This window comes from Monopterus albus, unplaced genomic scaffold, assembly GCF_001952655.1.
Source record: "Monopterus albus unplaced genomic scaffold, M_albus_1.0 scaffold103.1, whole genome shotgun sequence".
Classification (NCBI taxonomy): domain Eukaryota; kingdom Metazoa; phylum Chordata; class Actinopteri; order Synbranchiformes; family Synbranchidae; genus Monopterus; species Monopterus albus.
The window spans coordinates 23,153-44,819 of NW_018127983.1; the positions used below are offsets into that span (position 1 = coordinate 23,153).

The following is a 21,667-nucleotide window of genomic DNA, read 5'->3' on the forward strand; positions in this document are numbered from 1 at the left end:
TTTTAAATATGACACTTATCAGAAGATAAATCATGACTTTATCCAGAGCTTTAGGACTGAACTCCATGCTCAGGTGTTAAATTAATTTAAAAGTACTTTCATTTGTCACTTGTTTGCTTGAATCAGGAGACGGCAGAGAAAACCAGACTCTCCGGAACCCAGCTGTGCGAGTGACCAGTCAATGGACCAACTTATTGTCTTTAAAGATGGACAGCCTGCTGATCAAAGGTAAGAATTTAAATCAGACTTTAAAAAAAAAAATTTATCTGGCACTCCTAAAAAGATAAATCATGATTTGGTCCAGATCTGAGTCAGCACTTCTAAAGTGTATAACGATATTCTGCTGTATGTTGACATGGAAAACCCTGTTTTGTTACTACTGCTGGATCTCACATGCCTCATTATCTGACCAAGCTAGCTCTATTAGCAGGTCTGTTGGCAAGGACGCAGGTGTTCAAGCTGCACATTATAGCTGCATTTCCACTGTAAGAACCTAACAAGTGGTACATTGTAGTGCTTCCTTTAACCATTACCCTGGCATAACCTCACATGTTGACACGGACCATCCTGCTTTCGTAGTGTCAGTCTCTGTTTAGAGGAGAGACGGGCTGTGCTCCTCTCACAGCTGAGCAGAGGGAGAGCAGAGGACGTGAAGAATCACTCCACAGTGCAACAATCAGCCAGTAACAGAGACTGTATGAGTAGTTTACCAAACAGCTGTTGAACAAGCAGAGCACAAACTTGCAGAAATGTGACACCTTCACCACTTTTCCTGTGGTTCACTCACTGAATTCCCCATTTTACCCCTAAACTAACAAGTGAATGTTTGTCCTGTCTGTCATTTTTTTTTGAATAACCTTTAAATTAATAATGATATCAGCATTATTCCAAATGCCAGTAGTAGGTTTTCATGGTCAAGCCTTCATATTGTGAGGTTCAAACTATAATGGGAATGTTGCTTTTATGGCATTATCAGGAAACTGAGTTGCCCCTTGGTGAAGGTTTGCACCTTTCAGGACTCAGCTACCTGTTGAGGAAGCTGCTCATCTTTCTCCATCAGTCCCACAGTTGTTGTTGGTACCTTGTAAACAAACAAACAAAAGTCACAAGATGTTCAGGCTTTAAACTTGTCAGGTGAGCCACACTAGTGAGCCGGGCCCTGACTTCATGAATGATTGACTAAACAGCAGCTATCTCACAGACTGCTGTCAGACATGTTGCCAAAGCTCCTGGTTGTTTTCTCTGAGCTAGATGGGTGTGGCGGGCCATCCAGAGGCAAGTGGACTTTAACTACTGTTTCAAGGGCAATTTTAGCAGGTGAAAATATCAAGAGCTAAGTGAAGTGTATTGCCTGGGGCTGACCATTTTCTTTTACATGGGCTGGTTGGGATGGTTAAACTTAATATACACATCTCATTATTTACCATGAGTTTCTTCCTGAAAGAGACAATTCCTGCCCATATAAGCTGCTTCTACATCTGCTACCTTGGAAGTACCTTTATATGCTTTCCTCTTTCACATTCTGTCTGGATTTAAAAAGATAAGTTCTACTTGGCTACAAATCTGAATTGCTTAAAATTTGCAGGGTAAGCACATCAGTAACGGCAGTTCAAAGTTCAGGTCCTGATCTCCCATTTATCACACAACGCTGGTGCATCCACTAGGCATCCCAGTTTTCTTGTCCAAATGGGACATTTTAGAGTTTATCCTAGAAACCTTTTTAATCTGGGGAATGCCCTGGAACATCAAAAGGTTTCTGTGTCTCTTTGTGACAAATGAGAATTTATTTGACAAATATACACTTGGGAAATTTTGCGCCACTCTTTTTAAGAAAATTGTCCACTTGGGATAATTTTGCTTGGGGACGTGGAGTTTCCCAAATGGGACTTTTTGTGACACTCAAGTGCTTTTGACCAGGTATTTACTAATATTACATTTGTACATTTGTGGGATGGTGAATTCTAAATGCACAGTGTTCAAATGTGCATATTTTATATAAAAAGGCTCAAATGGCTGAAAATTTAGAGCAAAACATTCTGACTTGGAACCTAGATGTGGCATAGGAAGGAGTAGCTCTCTACACCCAATGCTGTCCTTACCTCTTCACAGAGTGTCTTTTGGGGGTGGAAAGAAGTCAGCCTTAAAGAACACCCACTGTTGTGCAATATATTTATTTACACATTTATAATATTTCAACAGAAACTCTTTTAGAAACTCTTTAGTGGGTGTCCAATTGGAAAACCCAGGGTCCCCATACAAAAATCAAATGTACAACGACACTGTAAAACATAAGACAGGAATTTTGTGGAATAAACTAAACTTTTATTGTTAACTTAGTGTAAATATGTCTCTGGGAGCAGCTTTGAATGTTGTCATAAATCACCTTTGGTACAAAATGCCTTCAGTAGCTACAGCTTTAAGTTCTTCATGTCAAATGAACAACTGATATTTTGATAAGATATTTGACCTTTGTACAGTGTATCAGCTTTATGATGCTGAGATCTACCTGATGGGGGGAGGATGGCAGCTGCTTTGGTCAGCAGGGATGTTTGTAGACCTATATACAGTTACTGTGGTTAGAACAGGTTGTTACTGAGCCATATAACTCCTGTAAAACAAGTTTAGACTGTTTGATTAGGTCAACAAGAGGTGTCATAGAAGACTGCTAGGACAGCTAAGACTGCAGTTGCCTTGTCATTCTTACCTACTCCTGAATATGGTTTTAAAGCAAAACTGAAAGCTTTAGAAAACCGCCATCATGTTTCTGTTCTTTTTTGAAATGACTTTACTCTTATATGTGAATCATGCATGTTCCTTAAAGTTGACATTTTCTCTACAGAGTTCAGCAACGGAGATCAGGGGTTCACAGTGATCAGTCTGCAGAGCAGCATCAACCAAACCTGGATTACATATTTATGGTGTGTATATGTACAGTCACACTTTCTACTATGAAATGTTTAAAACGGAGTGGATGCTAAACAACTATTTAGGTCCTAACAGACTCTGTTCAGATGCTCTGTTCTGCTGAGTCAAGATCAGAAGATCACAGCTGCCTGCTGCTCTATTCAGACCAGCAGGCCTTCAAACTGACAGATGAATCATATGCAGTGTTCAACCAGTTTATATTAAATATTCAATTTATCTTTCTCTTCCAGCTGCTGGAGGAGAATATACTCACGTTTGCAAAGAATGAACTGAAGAAGATCCAGAGGTTCCTGAGACAAGATTACCCAGAATGCTTAGAGAGTCAGAGGGAGTATGAAGAGATGTTGGACAGTGAGGATGAAGAGCAGAGGAGGAGCAGCAGAGAGTCATTTCTGCTGATCACAGTGAACTTCCTAAGGAGAATGAAGCAGGAGGAGCTGGTTGAGCGTCTGCAGAGCAGTAAGAGGGTTTGAACAGATTTAACATGAATCAGAGGAAATTTAGGCAACATGGGAGAGGTTTACATTTAGTGGCTGTGGCTCAGGAGGTAGAGTGGGTTGTTTCCTAACTGGAGGATTAGCGTTTTGATTCCCGGCTTGTCCAGTCAACATGTCAAAGTGTCCTTGAGCAAGACACTGAACCCCCATTTGCTCCCGGTGATGTCACCGGTGTGTGAATGCGTGAGTGCTTGGGAGTGCGAATGGGTGAATGGCCAAATAGTGTGAAAGCGCTTTGAGTGTGCTATAAAGCATAGAAAGGCGCTATACAAGTAAAAGACCATTTACACACTCTGCTGTAGATATGCTGCAACCATCTGCATCAGATCACAGGCAGTTTGTCCTCCCCTTATGTTAAAAACTCTACAGATATTTAAATGTTTAGATTCTCAGATTTTCTGAAGGATCCACTCACTGATTCCTTTCCTTTTTTTTATTCAGCAATTGATGCTGGAGTGTGTGGACGTAAACTGAAGTCTAATCTACAGCAGAAGTTCCAGTGTGTGTTTGAGGGGATTGCTAAAGCAGGAAGCCCAACCCTTCTGAATCAGATCTACACAGAGCTCTACATCACAGAGGGTGAGACTGGAGAGGTCAATGATGAACATGAGGTCAGACAGATTGAAACAGCATCCAAACAGAAACCAGTCAGACCAGAAACAGCCATCAGACAGGAAGACATCTTTAAACCCCCACCTGGAAGAGATGGACCAATCAGAACAGTGATGACAAAGGGAGTGGCTGGCATTGGGAAAACAGTCTTAACACAGAAGTTCACCCTGGACTGGGCTGAAGACAAAGCCAACCAGGACATCCAGTTCACATTTCCATTCACTTTCAGAGAGCTGAATGTGCTGAGAGAGAAAAAGTACAGTTTGGTGGAACTTGTTCATCACTTCTTTACTGAGACCAAAGAAATCTGCAGGTTTGAAGAGCTCCAGGTTGTGTTCATCTTTGACGGTCTGGACGAGTGTCGACTTCCTCTGGACTTCCACAAGGCTGAGATCCTGACTGATGTCAAAGAGTCCACCTCAGTGGATGTGCTGCTGATAAATCTGATCAGGGGGAACCTGCTTCCGTCTGCTCACCTCTGGATAACCACACGACCTGCAGCAGCCAGTCAGATCCCTTCTGAGTATGTTGACATAGTGACAGAGGTCAGAGGGTTCACTGACCCCCAGAAGGATGAGTACTTCAGGAAGAGGTTCAGAGATGAGGAGCAGGCCAGCAGGATCAGTTCCCACATCAAGAGCTCCCGAAGCCTCCACATCATGTGCCACATTCCAGTCTTCTGCTGGATCACTGCTACAGTTCTGGAGGATGTGTTGGAAACCAGAGAGGAAGAAGAGCTGCCCAAGACCTTGACTGAGATGTACATCCACTTCCTGGTTGTTCAGTCCAAACTGAAGAAGGTCAAGTATGATGGAGGAGCTGGGACAGATCCACACTGGAGTCCAGACAGCAGGAAGATGATTGAGTCTTTGGGAAAACTGGCTTTTGAGCAGCTGCAGAAGGGCAACCTGATCTTCTATGAGTCAGACCTGACAGAGTGTGGTATTAATATCAGAGCAGCCTCTGTGTACTCAGGAGTGTTCACACAGATCTTTAAAGAAGAGAGAGGACTGTACCAGGACCGGGTGTTTTGCTTCGTCCATCTGAGCGTTCAGGAGTTTCTGGCTGCTCTTCATGTCCATCTGACCTTCATCAACTCTGGTGTCAATCTGCTGGCAGAAGAACAAACAACATCCATGTGGTCTAAACTGTTTGTGGACAAACCTGAACCTAAACATCTCTACCACAGAGCTGTGGACAAGGCCTTACAGAGTCCAAATGGACACCTGGACTTGTTCCTCCGCTTCCTCCTGGGTCTTTCACTGCGGACCAATCAGACTCTCCTACGAGGCCTGCTGACACAGACAGGAAGTGGCTCACAGACCAATCAGGAAACAGTCGAGTACATCAAGAAGAAGATCAGTGAGAATCAGTCTCCAGAGAGAAGCATCAACCTGTTCCACTGTCTGAATGAACTAAATGATCGGTCGCTAGTGGAGCAGATCCAACAGTCCCTAAAATCAGGAAGTGTGTCCACAGGTGAACTGTCTCCTGCTCAATTATCAGCTCTGAGCTTCATCTTACTGTCATCAGAAAAAGATTTGGATGTGTTTGACCTTAAGAAATACTCAGCTTCAGAGGAGGCTCTTCTGAGGCTGCTGCCGGTCATCAAAGCCTCCAACAAAGCTCTGTATGTGCACATGTAACATTCCAGATTAGGTTTATCTTTATCTTTAACTAAGACAAAAAGCTAACTGGTTTATTTTGCTTTGCTGGTTTCTCTTCAGGCTATGTGGTTGCAACCTCTCAAAGAGAAGCTGTGAAGCTCTGTCCTCAGTTCTCAGCTCCCAGTCCTCTAGTCTGAGACACCTGGACCTGAGTAACAACGACCTACAGGATTCAGGGGTGAAGCTGTTGTCTGCTGGACTGGAGAGTCCACATTGTAAACTGGAAACGCTCAGGTCAGGATTCAGCTTTATCACTGTACTGTTTTATATATTGTTCAGGACTTTTTACTGTGTCATTCCAATTGAATGCATATAATTTTTTATTGATCGGAAAGTTATGATTTCTTTAGCTATGTTGCCTTATTGAGTTAACACCAATGTCTGGTCTTAAGTTCATGTGAACAGCTGCACTGGAAATATCTTTAATGAAAGAAACATTGACAGCTAAAAGGGAAGAATCAGAATTTCAGGGGCCTTCTCATTTCATCATTTATAAGCATTTGGGACAAATAGTCTGGTGAAAGACCTTGTAGTGCCTTAGAAACTAGTAGAAACAATTGAAATCAAATCTGTAGAAGCTAACAGGTGACCAGAGTAAGATTTTAAGATAGGCGTATCGCGTCCTCTTCTTCTTGGTTGATCAGAATGGAGATCACTGTTTGATCAATGGTTTAATCCTCATCTCAGGGGACTTTAACCATGCCTCCCTCCCCTTCTCTGCCACCCTCCCTAACTTCTAACAGTATGTTAATTGCCACACGGGGGACAATAAAACTCTGGACCTACTGTATGTAAATGCAAGAAATGCATACACCTCCGCCCCGCTCCCCCCTTTAGGTCGCTCTGACCACAACCTTGTCTACCTGATTCCTGTGTATACTCTAGTGGTGAAAAAGGTGTCACCACAGGTCAGGGTAGTAAAGGTATGGACAGAGAAGGCAATTGAGCAGCTGAGGGACTGTTTTCACACCATAGACTGGGACATCCTCTGTAGTCCTCATGGAGTACATAGATGGCCTCACACACTGTGTTTCAGATTACATAAACTTCTGTGTGAAAAATACCATACCATCCAGGACAGTACGGTGTTTTCCTAACAACAAGCCGTGGGTGAGCCCCGAGTTAAAAGTACTGCTAAATGAGAAGAAGAGGGCTTTCCTCTCAGGGGACAAGGAGGAGCTGAGCAGGATACAACGGGAACTAAAATACATGATCCGGAGGTGCAACACCTACACCAGTCTGAATGGATTATTAACTACCTCACAAACAGACCTCAGTTCGCAAGGCTGCGGGACTGTGTGTTGGATGTGGTAGTCTGCAGCACAGGGGCAGCACGGGGGCGCCACAGGGGACGGTGCTTTCCCCCTTTCTGTTCACCCACTACACATCGGACTTCAAGTACAACTCACACCAGTGTCATCTACAAAAGTTCTCAGACGACACTGCTATTGTTGGATGTGTATCTGGGGGGATGAGGGGGTATACAGGGGGGTTGTTACTGACTTTGTGGAGTGGTGTGAGAAAAATCACCTGGTCCTGAACACCAGCAAGACAAAAGAGATGGTGATTGACCCCCAGAAATCACCAGCACTCACTCCAGTGAGCTTGCAGGGCTCAGATATTGAGATTGTGGACACCTTTAAATACCTGGGTGTCCACCTCAACAATAAACTGGATTGGAGCAACAACACAGACGCCCTGTACAGGAAGGGCCAGAGCCGCCTCCACTTGTTGAGGAGACTGAGGTCCTTTGGTGTGGGTGGGGCACTCCTTCAGGCATTTTATGATTCTGTGGTGGCATCTACTGTTTTTTACGCTGTTGTGGGTTGGGCAGGAGGTAGCACGGTCAGGGACAGCAAGAGACTAAACAAACTGGTTAAGAGAGCTGGTTCTGTCCTGGACTGCCCCCTGGATTCCATCGAGGAGGTGGCGGACAGAAGGATGCTGGTAAAACTAACATCCATCATGCATAACCCCTCCCATCCCCTGCACCCCACAGTGGTGGCTCTGAACAGTTCCTTTAGCACGAGACTGTTACATCCCCAGTGTAAGAAGGAGCGTTACCGCAGGTCATTCCTCCCCACAGCTGTAGGACTTTTGGTTCTTCTTACCATTGCTAACTCTAAGAGACGAGACTATAATAACTGTAGCCTTAGCCATAATATGTTCTTATGTTTAATATCACGACATGTTACTAGAGGTCCTGTGAGAATGTTTTTAGCTACACACCACTTAATCAACAGACACACACACACACACACACACACATTGATTTGCTTCATGTTTTGACTACTGCTATGACCAGCTGCAAAGTTGGCAACAGAGACATCTCAGCTGACGTTTCTGTGTAGTATGGGGCTAGCCCAACCGAGGGGATATAATGTATAGGCCTGGTGGGTTCAGGGTCTTTCATCTTACATCTGCCTGTGAGCAGTTTGGAGGTGCAAGATACCTGAGTGTGTAATGTTAATTTTACCTGTGTTCATTGAATAAATCAGCACTGTTTTGAAGTTACTTGGACAGCCTCGTCTCTCAGAGTTAGCAATGGTAACAAGAACCAAAGACCAACACCTTGTACCTCCGGATATGTACTTAAGTTCCCGCTGCACCCTGCTCCTTGTCCCCTGAGAGGAAAGCCCTCTTTTTCTCATTTAGCAGTACTTTTACCTCAGGGCTCACCCATGGCTTGTTGTTAGGAAAACACCGTACTGTCCTGGATGGTATGATATTTTCCACACAGAAGTTTGCAGCCTGACATGACTTTAACTGTTTCACCTGCAACATAATAATCATCCAGTTTAATGTGAAAGGTTTGCACCCTTTTGAGGTTAACTTTTTAAATTGCTGACTACAGTATTATCCACAACTAAATTATATCTTTTCAAGTGGGGGATATCAAAATATACTGATTCTCAAAAATGGGCTGCAGTCCTAAACATGTACTGTATAAATCATTGCTTTAGAGCGTTAGTACTCAAAGTAGGAATGTTTTTGTGTGTCTCCACATAAATCCCCATAATCGTTAAATTTCAGGGAGTAGATTTGATTTAAGGCTGCGATACATCTCCAGGAAATGAATGTAAGTCTGTTGAAAAAAAACTTAGAAAAAATCAGCTGGACTAGATTTCACCTCTCACGTTTCACCTCTTATCCAAGAGATGGATGAAAGTTGAAACATCTTCTACCTAGAAATCTAGTCCAGTTGATTTTTTTCAGCTTATTATGACCTGGATGACTGAGAATCTGCACAGAAATGTAAGTCAGTGCATTGCCCTGTGAAGTGATGGAAACATGACTCTGTGTTCAGGCTATCAGGCTGTCTGGTCACAGATGAAGGATGTGCTTCTCTGGCCTCAGCTCTGAGATCCAACCCTTCCCATCTGAGAGAACTGGACCTGAGCTACAATCATCCGGGAGACTCAGGAGTGAAGCTGCTGTTGGCCGGACTGGAGGATCCACACTGGAGACTGGGCTCTATCAAGTACGGACAGACCAGGGATAGATGGTCTCTCACACTGTGTATCTGTCTTTCTGATTAACTGAGGAAATCTGGTTCATATTTAATGGTGGATGTAAGGGAAAGTGTATGAATCTGAGTCTGTCTCTTCCTCCAGGGTGGACCATGGAGGCCTGCAGTGGATGAAACCTGGTCTGAGGAAGTGTGAGTGTGTTTTAAATGTGGTTCCTGAGAGCATAGCTGCACACGTTCCAATAGATTTGAAAATGATCTTGACTAAAGGACAAAGCTGAATTTCTGCAGTTTCATTCAGGAATTAGCTTTTGTTTTTTGTCAGTGTGGCTGGAAACATATTAGAATTCAATCAGTCAGAAGTCCATAAACACCAAACTGAACAAAGTGATCCAACAAAACTAGGGAGTAACGATAGTTGTAATTTCACTTTATTGCGTCTCGATACCATCGTGGGACTGTGACAGTATCTAGCAGGATATTACATATGATTATTTCACTAGAATAACTGCGTTCAGGTCAAAATTTGAAACTGACAGCGGATGCTCCATCGTCCACTTTTAGAGCTGTTGTGTGACATTTCAGTTTTCCATTTTCAAAAAATGACAAGGCAGATTGTGATGTTTACCTACAGTAAAGCATAAATCTCTCCTCTGTAGCTTGTCCCAGTGTCCTAGAATTTCAGTTTAAATGTCGCCAAACATTATTCACAGTTGAATATGAAATGTCACTTTGAATTTCCTTTCAGTAGTTGTCAGTGAGGTTGTTCCTAAATCAACAGATTATAACCTGCAGCTGTGCCTTTTCTCTCCATCAGATTTCTGTGAACTGGAGCTGGACACAAACACAGTGAACAGAAACCTACAACTGTCTGACAACAACAGGAAGGTGACATGGGTCAAAGAGGATCAGTTGTATCCTGATCATCCAGACAGATTTGACTACTGGCCTCAGCTGCTGTGTAGAACTGGTCTGACTGGTCGCTCTTACTGGGAGGTCGAGTTGGGAGGAGTGGTCTCTATATCAGTGAGTTATAGAGGAATCAGAAGGAGAGGAGACAGTGATGACTATTTGTTTGGATGGAATGATCAGTCCTGGAGTCTGTTCTGCTCCGATGGTGGTTACTCTGTCTGTCACAATAACAGAGGAACAACCATTCCCTCCTCCTCCGGGGGCTCTAACAGAGTAGCAGTGTATGTGGACTGTCCTGCTGGCACGCTGTCCTTCTACAGAGTCTTCTCCAACACACTGATCCACCTCCACACCTTCAACACCACATTCACTGAACTTCTTTATCCTGGGTTCTGGATCAGGCCTGGTTCCTCAGTGTCTCTGTGTGGTGTGTAGGTGTGAGAGTCTCCTGTGGCCAGAAACTCTGACTGAAGATCAGCTGCTGAGGTCAAAGGTCACCGGGTTTACCATCATATTCTCTGCACTGTGAAGCAGATCTGTCTCAGACTCATTTAATCATTTTGATCATCAACATTTGCACAGTTTAGTGAAATGATTTCAGTTCTGTATGATCATTTTTATTTCAGTTCATTCTGCTGTTGCTACTGTCAGGATCCCTTGAGCAGCATCCAGCTCTGATCAGCTTTTAATAGAATCAAATCTTTGTTAAACATCTGTCCAACGGCCAACTAGCACGAACATTCTGCACCTGCGTAAGAGGAACAACTCTCCCTACCAGCAGATGGCAGTACCTGTATCCGCCATTCAGAAAAGGATAGAAGAAAAGCTAGAGTGTGGATATACAAGCTGTAAACAAAGCAGCTGTCATTCAGCACAGCTGCTGTTTATTCCTGATTCTAATCAGAATAAGTTTGATGGCACTGCCGCTCTCTGCCCTTGGCCTTTTGGTTGTGGGAGAAGAAAGGAAGTCTTGGAGGTGAAAAACAAAAAGAACCACACTAAATGGGTGAAATCATGGATACTACAGTGACAGGCTGAAGGGGTTTCCTGAATCTTTTTCTTCTCTTGCACTGATTTGCTTGGCTGAACAGTCAATCAGAGTGGTCTTTTGTCTGCTACTGAGTCAACATGCTGAATTGGCCAAAAAGCCACCAACAGAGTCTGACTAGTGCCAACTGTGCGGGGACACAAAGACGAGGGCAGCAGACACTCATGGATGGCCCAACAGCGGCGTGCGTGGTGGAATTTCTTCTGTACTTTTCTAATTCTATGAAAACTGAACCCATTAACTTTAACTTTACTACAATACAAGTGGTAGGGCACCACAACCCTACAAAGTACACACACCATGATGAGAAAGAACTGAGACAGAGATTGTGAACGGGTCATTTCGCCCAGATTTATTAATGTAACAAATGCAGGTTACATGAATAAACTGAGCTGAGGAACAACTGAAGACAAAGACAAGCGCAGGCATTAAATGCCTTCTGGAACAGGATGAACTGAGCTATCCTGTCTAGACCATTGAAACAAACAGTCCTGGTCTCTAAACACTTGCACATGCCTGCATCCTGACTGAGATGTGATCTTACACATACAGTAGGCAATGACAGTTCAGTAACACAAGGGCCATGATGACCAAATTAAAATAAACATGAGCATCCCAGGACTATAGCAGGATGTAACCCTACATAGTTCCATTAGATCATTTATAACTTTTAGTGCTGACATGACCTCAGCATCAAATCCTACTCTTCCCACCTGTCTGCCTGTGTTCTGTTAATCATGACATGTGCAGGGTGAACTGAACACATACTCAAAACACACAGTCTAGTGGAGAAATACTAAACATGACACGTGAACATAATCATATACTGAATATAATGACAGCAATTAATGATTATGGGCATAGAAATGACAATAATGTAATCTGACTCTATTCAACAGAAAACCAGAACTCTATAGTTTATTGACATCCTAATGTGCCGGACAAAGCACCCATTGACTTCAGGGTGAGGGAACAAGAAATGCCAAAATGCTGACTCAGTTCTGGGTTTTAGGATTCAGTACTATGACATTATTAATTCTAACTTCAGATTAGAATTAAAGGGAAACTTTTTTTTAAGCTGTGATACAGAATTTGTAAATTTTTGATGCATGTTGCATATCTGAACCAAATACATTTATATTGCATAACTATTTCTTTTTATATAAATAGGTAATACATAACTGATTAGAGATATGCGTCTAAACTATTTGTAATACTAGGACAGAGGTTCCCAGACTTCTCGGGCCATGTATCACAATGTACCACATCAAATTTCTCAAGTGCCATTTTCTACCGCAGGTACCAAGAGGTGCATATGCAGCCCCTGGCTGCAATTACTACTACTACTACTACTACTACTACTACTACTACTAGTGTACTACTGAGGTCCAGTGTCAGCATGTTTTTGTTTGTTTTTAAATGTAATTTATTGATTTAACCATGCAATGCCCCAAGAAATATGAGCACGAACAAATCTCTCTTTCTCTCATTGACTATCCCTAGTGTTTCCTTTCCATCTATGGGTTGTAACAATGGGGGAAGTTGAATTAGCACCCAAAGCTCCATTTACAACCATGACAAGCAAGCAGGCTGACTGAGTGTTTTTTCTACACTTGTTTCGCACTGCAGACTGAATCCCATTCTATCAAACGTGTCAGTTCACTCTGGCCCTTCTTGTCTATTTTGTTTTCTCTCTGCTGCATTTAGTGAAGCATAATCTGCACAGACAGCTGTTTATATTACATAAAGTGGCATCTGCTGTGACTGCTCAAGATTCTGATGTAGGACCTAGAGCTGGGAAAATCAGTAAATTCTGACATAAAAACCAATGTTATAAGACTGTAAATTGTTGTGTAGGGCTGCACGACGGCTTAAAATATGAACAATTTGTCACTCAGAATTGAGTGGTATTTTTATTTCAGAGAAAAATGTTGTATTTTTACTACACTACCTGTGCTTGATAACTTTAATTTCTTTTCCAAATCAGAGGAATAAAACTAATTACAAGTTTCAAGTGTACTTTATTGTTATTCACCACCATACACATTACAATGCACAGCAGAACAAAATTTGCTCCTAGCTCCTTAGGGAATACAAAAACAACAAAAATATATATAAAAGGGAATATAAATATGAACACTATAAACAATAAACTATACATATTCTAAATAAAATAAATCTTCAGGCTGGGCATACAATAAGTAGTACAGGTTGTGCAAAACAGCAGGTCCAGTGCAAAAGGCAGTTAAGGTGCAAGGTTATGTCTGAAGTGAATATGTGCCAGATTTCATAGTGAGTTTAAGATTCTGATAGCCTGTGAGAAGAAGCTCTTGCTAAATCTTACACAAGAGGCTTCATCAGTTTTGCCTGACTGGTGGTGAACTGGAGGTATTTATCCCACCGGGTGGGGTTTCATTCCTGGCCGTTAGGGTCTGGTATCGGTGAGAGTCGTTACCTGTCTTTGAACCCTCACATGTGGACTGACGCCTATTGTCCTGGTGTGAATTGGGGTGGAAATGTTTGGTTAGAGATTTCAAAACAGAGTTATAGGTGGATGACAAGTTGTGTCTGAGTCCACCACCCCTATTTGGACAAAACCCCTCTCTCAACCAGCAGTGTTCTCTGGAGAGGATCTGGACTTCACTGTCCTCAAAAGAATGTCCTTTGTCCTTCAGGTGGAGGTGACTGCTAATTCTGGTCCACTGGGGTTGGCCCTCCTGTGTTGGGCCATGCACTTGTGCAGCAGCTGTTTTGTTTCCCCAATGTACAGGTCATTACACTGCTGACTACATTTAATTACATACACCACATCACTCTGTTTGTGTCTGGGTGTTTTGTCCCACAGATGGACCAGTCTCTGCTGCAGGGTGTTCTCTGGCTTAAAAGTTGACTGGGATATTGTGGTTGCGGAAAGTCCGTTTCAGCATCTCTGAAGTACTGAAATATGAAAAGGTATAAAACATCTGCCACATTGTGCTTCTTCCTTAAGCATAGCCTACACCTTAGCGTACACCTAAACATAGTGTCTGTGAGCCCATATAGGCCTAATAATAAATGTACTACCTACCTCAGATTTAAAGCATCATCTAGCCTAAAAATGTTAACCTTTGTGCTTGAACTTTACTTCGATCTTCACAAAACATTACAAGTCAAGCTGACAGTTGTCCAGTGCCTGCCTGCTCCATAACTAATTTCTTTTCATGCTGGGTTTCATAATAAAATCTGACATAGCCTAGAGACAATACTGTACTGTCAGCTTTTGTAGTTCTGAACTGCCAAACGTCACTGCCATATGATTTCATTATCTGGGCTACTCACCTAATATACACATTATTAAGTTTGGCAAATAAACATTTCCAATTTTTTCGATGTGGGACATTTATTATTAAAACAAAAGTATTTTCACCGGAAATGCGGGAATCATTCTAGGTGACACCGGAAGGAGAAGTGTCAGCAAAATGAGTTGAAGTTTTTGAACACTTGGCACAAAACAGTAGTATAACTCTTGCACATTGGTTCTGCGCAGGAGGACTGCAAGGGCTGTTATTGTTAGAAGTTGTGGATTTTGACATTTCGAAAGAGTAAGTTTGTGACTTTAACTGAGCAGAGTTCCGCTTTCATTGTCTGTTATTTAATTCCACACCCGAGTCGTATTAACGTTAGCCATATAGTCTGTGAAATGCCAGCTCGAGATATCCCGTCGTTTTTGTTTTGACACCGCCAAGAGGGTGAGTAGTTAAGTCAGTAACACCTGGAACGATCTGAATGCAATAGGTGTGAGTACAAAGCGGACAGGAACGTTAACGTGAAGCTAAAGCCAGCTAGCTGGAGCGGCGACTTCATTGTAATGGGCAGCTGTTTTCCGCAGAACATTTATTTTTGTTGCACCATACTTGGCTTACTGACACTAAGTAAACTGCTAATATTTGAAAGCGTTTCTTTGGGGGATTCGTGGGCAGGTTGTCGCGTTTTGAGGCGTCAAAGCTGCTGAACTCGAGGTCATTGTCGCATGACTTTCCAGGAAATCAGCTGACCTGGATTTAGGGAAAATCTGCTAAATCTCCGTTATTCCTATTGAGATATTTCAGAAATCACGGTTGCTTCACAGAACAAGCAACACGCATTCTGTGTGTTTTGAGACAAAGCAAATGCTAAACAAAAGAACTTGCACCAAATGTGAAATCCATGCTTTGCAAATAGAACGAAATGCATCAGAAGACAATCAAATAATAAAATAAACAAAAACAAACATAAAAAATGACTCCAGTGTGGATCCACTGCAGTAATAATGGGCCTCAAAGAGCATCAGAGCAATGAATCAAACAAAGGCAGAGGAAAACAAAGTGCTGTAACTGAGTTTTGACAGTGGTTTCCAAACATAGGCTCAAGACCCTACAAGCAACCACAAGATAAAGTGAGGTTTGCTAAGATGACTAATAGAAGGGGAAAGCAGAAAAACATTTTAATCAAGAGGTTGGTTCTGTCTGTGTACAGCATAGCTGAATGCAGCCTCACATGGTTTGCTTTAGACTGGAGGGTTTACAGTCTGCTTTCTAAATATCTGCTGGTTTAAACCATGAGCAACACTTCAAAATCTGTTCTAATACTAACAGAAGCTAGTGTTTGAAGCCTTAGGAAAGCTGGACCTTTTGGAAAGACTAGGCAAAAGACGATTACCGTTTTTGGTCTCCCTAGACATGAAGATAATTTATTTCTATAAATCTTGTCTGAAGATGAGAACTCAAATTTGTGCTCTCTGTTTGAGTATGGATGTTGGCATGGCTCCTGTATAGCAGATCTGAGGCTGTGAAAGCAAGGTTACTTTATAAAAAAGTCCAGTCTGTTGACTTTAGAGAGAAATGCAAGTCAGCACTCCTTTGGGCAGTCAGACTCAGCAGTGCTTCCTTTTGGGTTATGTTTATTTCTGTGAAAAACCAAGCCCTTTTTTTGCACAACTCTTAATCAGGAAAGGCTGAGGCTTCTCTTCAGGAAGTGTTAGGTTACTTTATTTCATGCAAGTTTCCATCTGCTGAATGTGCAGAACATCTCCACACCCTAATGATTCCACCAGCACACACAGACTATTTATGTAGACTCAGTGCATTATCTTGTTTTGAGTATGGATTGAACTATATAGTGTTCACTATAAAACTGTTTTGATTTATTGCAAGGAACTGTCACTTGTCTTAATTTGCAGTTACCTTATTTTGTATGCTTATCTAGATAAAGGACATATCATTTATGGGACTTCAGGAGTTTGTTTTTCAGTCAGTCAGGTAACTCAGATGGTTTAATATGTACAGTCATGGCCAAAAACATTGGCACACCTGCATTTATGTCAGATAATGCACCACTTCTCAGTTGCATTGACTAATTCTTTGGTTTTCTCACGTTTATTTCTTTTGTTTGCATTGGAACAACACAAAAAAGCAGAGGGAAAAAAAAGCCAAATCTGATCCATTCCACACACAAAAAACCCTGTTGCATTCAAAATATCTTAATGAAGCCAATAAGAGGGGGCTATCTTATTATGGAAATCTTGTTACTGCAGCTTTAAACAACAGTACACCGAGCAGCTCCCTGTACTGACTGAAACATGCTCTTCTTGTCCTTTTTAAGGTGCTTCCGAAAAGTATGAATGACTTTGCAGTTCTCAACACGGGCCGAAAGATGCCCCTCATTGGACTGGGAACATGGAAGAGTGAGCCAGGAAAGGTAGAGGCTGCATGTCTGTCCTCTTGTTTTTAACACATTTGAATAATAGGGTTATTTTTATCATTAAATGCATGGCATTCAGCTTTCTATCTTTGCCTGTTCAGTTTCCTGTTTTCCTCCATCCAAATATATTAATATATTTAATGTCGGACATTAAAGCTGCATTATTCAATATATACTGTAATCTACTCTAATATTTCAATTTTTTTTTTATGGTGGATCAAATCACTGAGAGTGATGTGAATGGTGTTACTTGTAGTGACAAACCCACAGAGAACTGTTACTAGACCACACTTCCCTTTAGCTTTATGGTACGTTTTAGCCTCTTTCAGCTCATTATTTTGGTTTCATGACCCACTACTTTACTGTTTTGGTCTGCTCTGACAGCTCTCATCGTGTAATATAATATCCAGCAATAATTCAGGAAAAAAAAAATCTCAATCGACTGTACGCAACCTGCTCAGCACCAAATAAAAAGACAAAGTTAGCAGATAACTGGTTAACAAAGGGGAGCATTTAGAAGCTAAAGAGCCAGATATTTCCCATCAGGAGTTGGTGCAGACCAAACCAGAGCTAAAAGAAGTGAATATTGGACCTATATTTGAATGCTGTTCTGTGTCTGGTGTTTGTGTAAGCAACTGTTCACTAAAGTATATGAACATTGTAAGTTAATAATATTTCAATGTTACATATTCTGCTGCCCAAAGCAGCCAAAAAATAATTTAACACTGCTTTAATTACATAGAGTTGGCAGAGACCCGAGCATCAACACATTAATTTGCCATCCGGACCTGGAAAATCAGTCAGTGTTTTGTGTTTGTGTCCTGTTTTCAGGGCCAACACTGAATAGGAAAGACAAAATGTGTACTCACTGCACATAATGTCTTCTACCTCCATCACAGGTGAAACAGGCAGTTATTTGGGCACTGGAGGCTGGGTATCGCCACATTGACTGTGCATCCGTCTATGGAAATGAGGCTGAGATCGGAGAAGCCCTCAATGAGACACTCGGCCCCAGCAAGGTAAAACAGCTTCTTCAGACTGCATCGTGAGCTCAGTGTTTCTGTGACAAAGCTTTCTCTTCCATAAAGCAAAATACCAACCATTTGTCCTTTGAGGGTGATAGAGACCAGATGCTGAGACCTCTGTCTGGCCTGTACGTTCTTGTCTCTCTTATCCTGAAATGTCACGAATATCTGACATGGTGTTTGTGCACTAGTCCCTGAGACGAGAGGATGTGTTCATCACATCCAAACTTTGGAACACCTCACATCACCCAGAGGATGTGGAGCCGGCCCTCCTGAAAACCCTGAAGGACCTGAGGCTGGAGTACCTGGACCTGTATCTCATCCACTGGCCCTACGCCTTCCAGTGAGCTCAGTCTCCACCAAGGTCTAGTACTGAGTTAATTAACTCGTTATTGAGGGAAAACGCCTTTTTGTTTTCTTGAGATAATGAGATAATTAACAAATAGGACAAAACACTGTCATCCCATGATAGCGACTGTAGAAAATATAATTGATTTTTCACAGAAGAGTTAAATACAAAAATGAATTCATGACACTGTACTTATATCACCATTAACAGGAACTTGCAAAGGGGCCATATTTCAACAAAATAAAAACTAGTTTTACTTGTTTTCTACTTCAGTTTGTCCTTGCTTGCTTTTAATCTCTTTTAAACATGGCTCCTGTTTTGTACCCTTAGACAAGGAGATGTTACTTTTCCCAGAAAGGAGGATGGCACCATGCTGTATGACGACATAGACTACAAGTTGACCTGGGCTGCCATGGAGAAGCTGGTGGGGAAGGGTCTCGTCCGTTCCATTGGCCTTTCCAACTTCAACAGTCGGCAGATTGATGACATTCTCTCTGTCGCCAGCATCAAACCAACTGTCCTACAGGTACAGGGGGTTTGTGATGCTGAATAAGTTTATCAAAATCAAAAAGGTCAGGTAAGAAGTCACCCTGGTATCTCTGTGTTTTGATTGGACAGGTAGAGAGCCACCCTTACCTGGGTCAGGTAGAACTGCTGGCCCACTGTCGGGACCGGGGCCTGGTGATGACGGCCTACAGCCCCCTGGGTTCTCCTGAGCATGCCTGGAAACATCCAGATGAACCGGTCGTGCTTCAGGAGCCTGCGATCGCCGTCCTTGCAGACAAATATCAAAAGTCTCCTGCTCAGATTATCCTGAGGTAAGTTCATAGCTCAGCTACCAACAAGTGCTCGACACTTTTACCACACAATACATTGTTCTCACAGGGCGTTTTGAATTCTTTAGAGATTATATTTCTTCAGTCTGAAAAAGTTTAAGTTGTCGAATTCAAGTTCTTTAATTGATTCTTTTATCTAGTTGTTAGTTTTCACATTTGTAGCACAATATGTGTCACATTGACATATGGGTGACAAATGAAAGGCAAACCAATAAAGTGTCTCAGTGAGGTGCTGGGCGACCATGTGCCACCAGAACAGCTTCACCTTGGCATTGACTCTCCAAGTCTCTGGACTCTACTGGAGGGATGAACACCGTTCTTCCAAAAGATGTTCCCTTGTGGTGTTTTGACGATGGTGGTGGAGATGCTGTCTAACACGTCACCCAACATCTCCCATAGCTGTGACCACAGCATATGATTCACATCGTCATACCCATCAAACCATTCAGTGACCCCTCACACCCTGTGGATGAGGGCACTGTCAGTCTGGAAGAGACCACTCAGTCAGCTTTTTCCTTTCATTAGTCACCTGTCTGTATTTACAAAATAAGGCATAATTGCACACATCTGTGTACATCAGTCAGATATTGCCAGTTTTATAAGCATTGTTTTTATAGTTGGCCTTTTTGAAATAAATCAATGAAGCCTTAAATTCATATAGATTTATACTCTGATCCAGTGAAAGTTCAAAAGAAAGCACAAACGGAGGATGTTTCATTCCTGTCCCACCTTGACTGGGGGCAACGACGTGAGTTAGAACGCTAAATCAGCCAGGCTGACACATCAGATCATACTTAGCTTATTGTAGATATATTGGAATCAGTACACTGCAGTTCAGAAGTGGTCCAGTCGTAGTATGTCCCTTACAAAGTCTGTCCACCAGAGAGTGCTGACAGGTAGATTTTTCAATTGTAAACTCTCTCACACATGGTCACTATACTGTATACCCTGTCTTGGTCACTATTCTTAAAAAACAAACAAAAAAAAGATTTGAAAGACTGAAATCAGGTCAGTTGGCCAGCACATTATTTTACTTTCAAATATTAATCTGCCTCAAAAGGCATCCAGTACTGGTCTCTTGGGGGTAGTGCAACAAGCTGTAAAATCAGGTGACATCACCATACAGAGCCTATATATCATTTCTCTGCATGAAGTACCCTGCTGTAAATACCAGTACTTTACTAGTAATCATTTTCCAAATTATGCTGCAGCATTTGAAGTGTTGCTTTCAGTTGCGTGCACTGTACTGCTGACAATGCCCGACTCTGGCTATGCTGTGGCAGTGCTGGGTGATAGCGCAGTGCTGTTTATAAACTTTAAGTGGAATTTTGAGTAGGTGTCTCTTGTTACCTATTAACAAAAGTAAATGTAATGTTACCATAGTTTTCATTTCATACAGACCTTTCCTAATGTTCAATACTGAGGTCTGTTGTACTTGCAGGTGGCAGGCACAACGAGGTGTGGTGACAATCCCGAAGAGTGTGACACAGTCACGTATCAAAGAGAACCTCCAGGTGCAGTAAGACGTTTAGTCAAAGCTGTCGATTTCCAGCTCATGATGCTTTTTTAGATGGTTTCTTTAACGAGATTCTAAAGAAAAGTGTGTTTGTTGTCAGGTGTTTGACTTTGTCCTTGAAGCAGAGGAAATGAAAAGTATTACAGCACTGAACAAAGGCTGGCGCTACATTGTACCGATGATTGAAGTAAGTGGACTTTATGTGCTGCACTGTAGCTCATGGTTGGTATTGATGGTGTTGTACTTTAATTGTCCCTTCAACTGGCAAACGTTTCCCATCTGGCTCAGTTTGTAAGAGATCGTAAACAAGAGACGGTGATAATGACAGATTATGCACGAGTCCTCATCATGCTAGAAGCTCAGAGTATGATTTCAGTGGTAAAAAAAGTAGTAATCTGTAGTAATTCACTTTGGTTGTTTGTATCCCGGCCGAACAATTCAGTGTAATGAGTATTGGTACAAAATATGATTAACTTGCAGCATGGGCTCAACTCGAGCAGTTTGGCAAACGGCAATGGAAAGGCAACAGTTTAGTTTGAAAAATGTCAGGTTTGACAGGTGAACAAAGGCATCACTGAAGGAGAGACGGAAATATGTTTGGTTTGGATATTACAGGTGGATGGAAAGAGAGTTCCCAGGGATGCAGGACATCCTTTCTACCCTTTTAATGACCCCTACTGACGTCTCACACTACAAGCTGAATTTGTGCCTTCTACAACCCATCACCTTCCCACAACACTGGATCCTGGCATTGAAAATTGTCTTTAGATGAAGTTGAATCCTGCACTTATAATTAGAACATTTCAAGCTACTTCTGGTGATGAGGTACACCTGTACACATTATTTTTTAAATAAACATTTTGTTACTTCAATTGCCAGTGTCTTTAGTTAACCAGTTTACATAACTATTTATGAATAAGTGTCTGTGAGACAGTGTGGTTTTGGACAATGTAGAAAGTTTTAAGCAAACAATAAATGTGCATTACCTGGAGCTGAATACAGTACTATGATGCAGACTGAGTTTGTTTCCAAGACTTGGAGTGTTTGTATGGTGTCAAGTCAATCAGACCAGTGCAATAGATTTTACATTTAA

The 21,667-nt window shown here is 42.0% G+C and overlaps 2 protein-coding genes across 3 annotated transcripts; both read left to right on the plus strand.

Moving 5' to 3' along the window:
• Positions 1-181: 181 nt before the first annotated feature.
• On the plus strand, positions 182-13,094 carry LOC109965777 (NACHT, LRR and PYD domains-containing protein 5-like). Its single transcript, XM_020610094.1, has 8 exons — positions 182-228; positions 2,840-2,918; positions 3,156-3,384; positions 3,864-5,664; positions 5,762-5,935; positions 9,009-9,182; positions 9,316-9,362; positions 9,988-13,094. Exons 1-8 carry the CDS (start codon positions 182-184, stop codon positions 10,515-10,517), a joined length of 3,081 nt encoding a protein of 1,026 aa, XP_020465750.1. The 3' UTR covers positions 10,518-13,094.
• A 1,459-nt stretch (positions 13,095-14,553) lies between these two features.
• akr1a1b (aldo-keto reductase family 1, member A1b (aldehyde reductase)) lies at positions 14,554-21,446 on the plus strand. Of its 2 annotated transcripts, none has more exons than XM_020610104.1 (9): positions 14,554-14,711; positions 16,750-16,845; positions 17,748-17,867; positions 18,065-18,216; positions 18,553-18,748; positions 18,841-19,040; positions 20,500-20,572; positions 20,675-20,761; positions 21,190-21,446. In XM_020610104.1, the coding sequence occupies exons 2-9, from the start codon at positions 16,765-16,767 to the stop codon at positions 21,253-21,255; spliced, it is 975 nt and encodes a 324-aa protein (XP_020465760.1). In that variant the 5' UTR covers positions 14,554-14,711; positions 16,750-16,764; the 3' UTR covers positions 21,256-21,446. The 2 variants fall into 2 exon arrangements, with proteins under 2 accessions (XP_020465760.1, XP_020465761.1); XM_020610105.1 differs by lacking the exon at positions 14,554-14,711 and adding an exon at positions 14,736-14,858.
• Positions 21,447-21,667: the final 221 nt, after the last annotated feature.

What these genes read in the sequence shown, in the direction of transcription:
- akr1a1b (XM_020610104.1), top strand. Translation starts at nt 16,765, where the DNA reads ATGAATGACTTTGCAGTTCTCAACACGGGCCGAAAGATGCCCCTCATT. An exon ending in CACTGGCCCTACGCCTTCCA is followed by an intron (nt 18,217 to 18,552) that starts GTGAGCTCAGTC and finishes TTGTACCCTTAG; the next exon opens with ACAAGGAGATGTTACTTTTC. An exon ending in ACATTGTACCGATGATTGAA is followed by an intron (nt 20,762 to 21,189) that starts GTAAGTGGACTT and finishes TGGATATTACAG; the next exon opens with GTGGATGGAAAGAGAGTTCC.
- LOC109965777 (XM_020610094.1), top strand. Translation starts at nt 182, where the DNA reads ATGGACCAACTTATTGTCTTTAAAGATGGACAGCCTGCTGATCAAAG. An exon ending in ACCTGGATTACATATTTATG is followed by an intron (nt 2,919 to 3,155) that starts GTGTGTATATGT and finishes TTTCTCTTCCAG; the next exon opens with CTGCTGGAGGAGAATATACT. An exon ending in GGTTGAGCGTCTGCAGAGCA is followed by an intron (nt 3,385 to 3,863) that starts GTAAGAGGGTTT and finishes TTTTTTATTCAG; the next exon opens with CAATTGATGCTGGAGTGTGT.